This window comes from Harpia harpyja, chromosome 16, assembly GCF_026419915.1.
Source record: "Harpia harpyja isolate bHarHar1 chromosome 16, bHarHar1 primary haplotype, whole genome shotgun sequence".
NCBI classification, from domain to species: domain Eukaryota; kingdom Metazoa; phylum Chordata; class Aves; order Accipitriformes; family Accipitridae; genus Harpia; species Harpia harpyja.
In genome coordinates, this window is record NC_068955.1 from 7252845 (window position 1) to 7260928 (window position 8084).

The window sequence follows — 8084 nt, forward strand, 5'->3', positions numbered from 1 at the left end:
CTTTTCTCTGCCTAACGTGTCCTCTACCCTGCAATTTTAGCTCCATTCCTAGATGTACATTTTTCATCTGCTCTGGCCTCCTGTGCCCTCTCACTTTATCCCCACTCAGTAAACGGAGCTCTTGACAGTACCTGTGCTCTCATGTGCCATCATAGTCAGAGCTGTTTGGTGAACAGAGCAATAATTTCCCCATAGCATATCTTTTTGATCCCACTGTGGGTTTTCCCCTGCACACATCTTCTGCATGCGTTTTGCATGAATACGGAGAGGGATTCATACTGCTGCTTGGTCTGAGTGAATGTTAAAGCCTCTTGTCGTTGTTTGCAGGAATGCAATCGTAACCCGTTTTGCTTCCATGAGATGCTGTCAGCAGAAGCTATTGCTGAGATGAAAGCTGTTTTCCACACTGGCTCGCTGCACTTTTTCTTATTTCTCTTTCCATTCCCCATGCATGTGTTACACTTTGCATGAGAGCTCACACTGATTCACTGTAATTGCCATCATCTTGCATCTGTTCATGACAACAGCACAATAAACCCCTAAACTGTTCGTTGTAAACAAATAAAAATACACTCCCTTTCCTACGAAGCCTTTAAAAACATCGTGAGAAAGTCAAGTGTGGTAGTTCTGTGTTGGCTCTTCTAACCTGCTCCGGCTCCTAGGCATACTCCACTCCCAAGATTTACCCAAGATTTGTGAAGCCAGGAGCTGCCTCTCTGAGCTGGAGTGGTGGCCCCAGGGGATACGGGGTGCCTGGAAGCTGTTACCCATCCCTGTTGTGGTCAGTACCCAACGCTTCTCTGGAGGACAGTTTCCTACTTCTGCATGACACACACGATGGGCAAGATGAAGCTGCTTTGCTTGTCTCCTCATGCAGGCCAAGAGGTGACTTCTATGTTTTATATTCTTTGTACCCTAAAAATGTGCAGATACTGTCGAGTATGCCATCATTAATGCTGAAGCAAAATCAGAGAGTGGTCGGACAGTTTTCCTGCAAGAAATTTTAACTGCTGAACCTGGCAAAAGACTTTATACTGATTTCATGGAAAAAAAAAAAAAAGACAAAGCAGAGACTTTCATTCAACAGTGGTATTTTCCTGAACTGAGTAACACTTTTACTTGAAATTTAACTTGTCTTGAATTCTACCTAGTTCACCCAGGTGAAATCAGCTTTCCCCTGCAGACCAGGTTAGCCTGCTAAACCGTCTGGTTTCACTCGCCCAGGTTTTGCCACGACCCGGAGGAGCAGCCCGGGGGACCCTCTGCGGGGAAGCGCCTGGGGCCGGCATCAACCCCCACGCGTGGGGCCGGCGGGCAGCGGGCTCCCACGGCGGCAAGCGCCGCCTGCACCCCTCCCGCTCCATCTGCCGGCGGCGGCTGCAAACTGCCTCCTGCCTTCACCTGCTGCCGGCAGGCTCCGACCCCCAGCCCCGGCTAACCCGAACCCCCCCCCGGCTGGGGGGCAGCAGCAGCAGCAGCCGCAGCCCCCACTCGGGACCGCCAGGGGATAGAACACCCCCCTCTCCCCCCCCGCGGAGCAGCGCGCACACTGTAGACCCACGCACGGCCGCCCCACGCCGCGTCGCCTCTCCGCCACCTCCCGGCAACTTTCTCCCCGCACCGTCCCCACCCCGACTCCGCGCTCCCCTGCCCCTCGCTGCGCGGGGAGGCGGAAGGGCCCACGCGTGTTTCGCGCAGCCCGCGGAGCGGCGGGGCTGGGAGCGGGCGGCGGGGCGGCGCGGGGGGAGGTCGGTCTGTCTGTCTGTCTGCCCGCGGGGGGCCGCCACCCCCCCACGCGTGCCCGCTCCCTGGTTGTTTCCCCCTGCGGCCGCTCCACGCGGCGGGGCGGAGCGGGGCCGTGACGCGGCGGTGGCGGGGCTATAAAGCACCTGCCAGGCGCCCGCCGGCTCCACAGGCATCGCGGCGGCTCCGGCTAAAGCAGCGCACGGAGGAGCAGCGGGAGAGCTTGGGGGGGGGGGGGCGGGAAGGAGAAAAAAAACCCCAAACCCCGAAGCCTCCAGCTCTCTCCGGCCATCCCAGCCCCACGCCTGCGAGACCTGCGGCCATGCCTAGCCCCCCCGCCGGCGCCGTGCTGCTGGCGCTCGCCCTCTGCGCCCTCCTGGAAGATGGTGAGCCTCGGGCTGGAGGGGGGGGGACGGCCTCTGTGCCCCCCGGGGGTGCCTGCCCCGGGGGGGGGACGCGTCTGCGCCTCCTCGGCTGGGGGAGTGGGGCTGAGGGGGGTGACCTGGGGTCTGCCCGAAGGCTGGCTGCGGGCTGGGGGGGGCATTGCAGGGTGCCCTTGCTCTCGGGGGTAGCCCCTGCAGCTGCCAGGGTTGTGCAAGTCCTTCAGGATCCCGCAGCCTCATCGGTAAGGCTGCACCTCCTGTAAAACTGCCTGCATATTGAAACCACCGTCATCCTTACCGGGGGTGTAATTGCAGAGGTGACATACTGACGGGCATTCCAGCGCTCTGCACTGAGCCTCCAACTCATCCCTTCCTCCTTTTGCTGCAGGTACGGGCCATCCTCCGCTGGAGTCCCACCTGGCCGCGCACCCGAGGACCAAGCGATGTTCCTGCAACAGCTGGCTGGATAAGGAATGCATTTACTTCTGTCACCTGGATATCATCTGGGTCAACACACCTGGGTGAGCATGGACGTAGCTTTCTGCGGGGGGTGGCTCTGTTGCTGAGTAAGTGACTGTACTTTCTGATCGAGGATGGGGTTAGGTTGGAGGAAGGTGAGAAGGGGTCCCAGTGCTGTGAGGCTCTTGAGGCACCTGCTCTGGAGAGCATTGCAAGTCCAGTCCTTTCCAGCATCTAGAAGGGGCCAAGCTGTGCTTCTGCTCAGGAGTTTCAGTATTACCCACAGGGGAAGGGGGTGAAAGCACAGGGCGCTGCTTCATCACGGGTTCATCTTCTTCTGAGATTTGTACCTCTGCGAGCTGAAAGCAACACCAAGATGTTATAGCTGCAAGTCAGAAAGTTACTCTACCCGCTTGCGAACTGCAACCCTGACTGCTGACTGCCAGTATTGTTAATGAGACAGTGGTGGGCTGGCACTCAAGTCCTGTGGCTGCCAAGTCCTGCCCTCAAGAATGCTAAAGCTGCTTTCCGAGCAGATTCAGACCAATAGCCATCACAGTGTAGCAAAACACATGTACTCAGGTGTGGTTATAATCATGCTTGCTAACGTGCAATTACAACTCACTGCTTGCTCGGAGAATAGTTGCAGTCACTGCCAATCCTAAACCCTCTGGGAGAGTAGATTGTGATCAAAGATGGAGCGGGAATGTGCTAACAGCTCTGAAAGCATGCTGTGATCAGAAGAACCTGTTATGGCCCCAAGACATCTTCATTTGTACTACGTCCTGTGTGTTAAAACCCATGGGGGGAGGGAAAGCCCTGATATCTTTGTGCTTGAAAAACTGGTCACTTGCTGCTGGTGGGGCTAGTGGACTGGGGCAGCCACGCTCCTCGTGTGCTTTGCCACCCAGGTGAACCGCCAGCTCGCCTAGTCCATGCGGCGACCCTTGCACGGGCACCTGGGCTGCTGCAAGGAGAGAACTCCACTGGCAACCCAGCACATACTGGCAATCTCCCTGGGAGGGGTAGGGTGGGGAAAACAGTAGGTGGGAGAGCAGCTGGAGTTTAAAGGCTTAGACATATCAGTGACCTTTTCACCTTATGTCTATAGATGAGTCTTTTATTATCCTGGCACTGGCTTGGCTGCCTCCCAGGACACTGTTATAAACCTGTTGGCTAATAAAAAGTTAGTTGCATAGCTGATTTCTTTTGTTTTTAACAGACACACCGCTCCCTATGGCTTGGGAAGCCCGCCAAGGCGGCGCAAGAGATCGCTCAGCAGGTGCGAATGCTCGCACTCGAGGGACAACATCTGTGCCACCTTCTGCCAAGCAGAGCCTGGGTAAGTCGAGGGGGTCCTGGGGATGTCCCTGGGGGTTGCTCGGCGAGGGTGCAAGCAGACAGTCAAAGCTTAAGAGCTGCAGTAACTCTACAGCCTCCCTGGGGATGTCTGCGCAGCTCTTTGCAAACAGCTGGAACTTGTCTAGTGGCTTTCATAACCCTCCCAAGAGGCCCTGGCAAAGTGTCACTAGGGTGTTTTTGTTGTACAATAGTCTCTTTACTAGCTGATATGAAGCAATGTTACTTCCATCCCTCCTGCTGCCAGGAGGCTGAGGAAGTGCTGGGTGCACTGGTGGGAAGGGAGGAACCGGCAGCATGCTGGGAGAGGAACAAGCAGAGGGTGTGAAGCTTTGGGACACTAGTGTCTCCTGCGTGGCTCAGGTGGGAGAGGCTGCAGGAGACTAGGACCACTGTGAGCTGGGACCCAGAAGTCAGATATCTTCTGTAGCCATCTCTTTTTATAGTGCACGTGGGCTCTCAGTTGTCTCACTTCAGCCAGCAGCATAGAGGAGTGCTTACACTGTGGGGAGGTGGGGAGCAAAGTCATTGTAGAGATCTGTCATTAATTTCATAGCAAGGCAATAGTTAAAATCCCCAATCATTAAATATGACTGTGAATAGAGCGAGGTCTGACAGAAGAGGATAGCAGTAAGTGAGCTATGAATAGCTCTCAAATAGCTGCAATTAACCCTTCAAAAACATGCATTCAACTGTCTTAGTCTGTCACTGGTGATGTTAGAGCAACACTCCCCCTGGTACTTACCACAGCATGGCTGGACGTGAGTGGTTCATGCATCTCCTCTTGCTCATTAGGTATCTCCAGAGTCTGAAGCTCCCAGTGAGCTCTGGAGCATCAATGAAATCTCCGCAGAGCGGTGGCATGAGGCCTTCCCATCATGGCCTGCTGAGAGCTCTCAGGTGAGCATGCCACTTAAACCCACTCTGAACATCCCTCATAAGCACTTTAAAATCTGCGGTTGTGACCCCAGAGTGCAGTTACCACTTGGATTTGACCTGACTTCTCCCTCTTGTCTCCTTTTAAATGAGTATACTTGACTATTTCTGCTTTCTGTAGAATTGAAGGCTAACAGCTGAGGGAACCAGGGTTGCTTGTGTCCTTCCAAAACTGGAGGAATATTACATAAAATGTAATTCTTGATTGGACTGGGAAATTCCTCTGATATGGGACAGGCAAATGGGCGATGTACAAGAAGCGGGGGGAGGGACGGCAACATGTAGGAAAATGATTGATTGGGCAGCAACTTTGGACCAAAGGAGATAGCTTTTGTCACATCACATCAGTGAGTTGCGGAACTCCCTGCTGGAAAAAAACGCAGGCTCCAGAAATGTAAATGAGTTAAAGGGAGCTGGCAAATTGAAGGAGGGTTGGTCTATTGGTGGCAGTTAAATCAGATGCAATGGGAACACTTTCTGCAAGGCAGATCTGGGAAAGCATCACTTGGGTCATGCCCTGCTGCAGGACTCCTTGAATCCTCTGCCACCGGCCACTGGTGGAAAGAGGATATTGGGCTAGATGGGTCTCTGCTGTGGCTTAATACAGCTGCAGCTAGAAATTCCTCTTCTTCCTTCCCCCATCTTCTGCCTCACAATAAATCTTGGTGAGGGTAGACAAATATCATAATATGGGCTGTTGCTGAGTAGTAGGAAAATGGACTGGAGAATGAATATTGTGTCTCTTCTGTTTACAGGGATCTTGCCGTCTCCAGTCTGCGGTTCAGCAAACATCAGCACCGTTCTCGGAGGAATGCACAGCCAACAGTTTTGCCTTGGAAGAAAAACATCTGGAAGAAGAAGAGATAAGAAGCAGGTGCATACCAAGTTCACCAGAAGAATTTGGAGTCCCATGGGTGCCACTAACTCCGCTGTGGGTACTTAGAGCTGAAGGAAAGGCCATGAGTGGAAGGGGGAAGAAGTGGAAGTCTCCATGCTCCTGTTGCGTGAACCAGTACTGCATGCACTCCAGAGACTGTTGTAAAGGGAAAACTGTCTCTCTATACAGTCATTGATGTGTCGTGGAGCTGAATTGTGCCTTTTTGGATCAGGCAAGGGTCTTGCTGGAGGAGTACTAGCTTAACTCTGCACTGGAGTCCTAGGCAGAGGGTCAGCCCGCGCTGGGCAGTTGAATCTCTCACAAACCAGACATCTCTGTGCAGTGCTGGACCTGGCAGCACTGAGCCCGTGTCACTGCCTGGTCTGCTCTGCCCTTGAGCCATGTTTGAGCATGGTTCCAGCTTGGCCCCATTCAGAGGTGGTTTGGCTGGTCACTGTAGATGGGGATAGACTGCCTCTAGCGTGAGCCCACCTTTGCACTTTTTTCTCTTACTTGGCAGACAGTGTGATGTGCGTATGAATGAGACTCCCATGGTAAAACAGCTCCCAGTTTTTATTAAAAAATATATATCATCTAGAAGCCGGAAAGCCAACTGAGTAGTCAGTGGCATTCTTTGGCTGAGAAATTCACTGAAGAGCCATCCTTAAGTGGCTCTTGTTTAGGTGGAGGACAGCTTGCTTACACTGGAGCTTGCATCAAATCTGAGCATGACCCCTGCTATCAGGCACAGCAGTGGCAGGGGTGGGGAGGCTGAAGTGGAGCTGTGTTTCAGCAGGAGCCCCGTGCATGCAGCTCCATGTAGCCTGGGGGAGGGAGCCCCGCTGGGTCCGAGGCAGAGCCGAGCTGCTAGTCTGGATGAGTTCAGTGCTGCGAATCTGTCTCATCTCCTTGGACATACCCTTAGTGGGGTAGAGTACTTCCAGCTCTTAACCTAATATCCCAGCTTTCTTTCAGCTCTGCCTGAAAGGAGAGGCTAGGGGCAGAGAAGATGGGTGGTGGGAAAATAGCACACAAAGGCTTGCTTGCTGCTTCGCTTAGAACAGGTCTCTGAGTCAGGCTCTATATAATAAATGACCAGTATATGGATAGCATGTCACTATGAGAAGTGTAACCTGAATAGAGAATGCATTAGGCAGGGGGCAGGCAGGTGGGATTGATGTGGAGGAAAGGATTGGTAAGAAGAGAGCACAGCACTGTCTGCATAGCTTTAGAAGAAAGGCTGGGATTTAAACCCATGCCAGAATCATGGCGGCTTCCACAGCCATGGAGCAGCACGGTGCTGCTGGCCCAGAGGAAAGAAGGAATAATTTGGAAAAAACACTGAGCCCAGGACCTAGAAACCAATCTTGCACGCAAACACAATCTGAAGGCTCTGGAGCTGTATCACAAATGCACTTTTGTTTGCCTGGGCAGATGAACTTCTATTATAAATCGTGGCTGCAGCTGTCATCTGATTAGTGCAGACAAACAATTGCTCTCCTGGAACCACTGTTGGATCCCCCTTGCTGCCCAATCCAGTATTACATGAGGCATTTAAAAAGGCTGCTTGAAGTTGGTGGTGGACCAAAATCTGTGGCTGTTGCAAATGTAGTCCCATTGGACATACAAAATACTCCCTTGATTTTGCTTTAAGCCCTAGAGGGGGGAAAAATGAGACCAATTGATTGTATTGTAAATGAAACAGCAGACTAATCATTTGGTCCCCAAAGCTGCAGAGAATCTTTTTTATATTTGACCTTCTGAAGGTTTGAGTCATTCTAAAAAAAAATCCTGAAAGGATTTGTTCCAGAGGAAACTTTGCACATGGTTTAATGTGAGCCTAGTAATTTAAAATAAAACTACTGCTGTAAAGTACTATGTATATCTCCTTGTGTGTATAATGTCTCCTCTTTAAGTGACTTATTGCACACATACCATATGTAGCATCCTGAAATCTGTATATTTATTTAAATCTATTGATTTTTTAGACAGTAATTTGCAAAATTTAATTTTTAATAAATAATAATAAAAGTCAATACATTTTTCTTCCTTATTTGATGGCTGGGGGGTGGTGGATGAAATGAAAGAAATCCAGATGGCCAAAAGCACTGTGAAAGTGAGTGGGACAGCAGAGCTGGGTGAGAATTGGGAGGCTGTGTAGTCTTGTGAATGGTTCAAATTTCAGTTCAAAGTGAATCCATCTAGCTGGCTTAAACATTCCTTAACTTAAAATAAATACCTCGTTCCTTTCTAGATGTCTGTGGGAACATAGATGTGAAATTATCACCAACTTATTGTGCTTAGGGCTGTGGATGCTGAGACCAGCT

At 51.7% G+C, this 8084-nt stretch overlaps 1 protein-coding gene across 1 annotated transcript; it reads left to right on the forward strand.

Moving 5' to 3' along the window:
- The first annotated feature begins 1937 nt into the window (after positions 1-1937).
- On the forward strand, positions 1938-7793 carry EDN2 (endothelin 2). The gene is made up of 5 exons (XM_052811847.1): positions 1938-2129; positions 2515-2647; positions 3808-3927; positions 4740-4844; positions 5636-7793. The coding sequence occupies exons 1-5, from the start codon at positions 2066-2068 to the stop codon at positions 5745-5747; spliced, it is 534 nt and encodes a 177-aa protein (XP_052667807.1). The 5' UTR covers positions 1938-2065; the 3' UTR covers positions 5748-7793.
- The last annotated feature ends 291 nt before the right edge of the window (positions 7794-8084 follow it).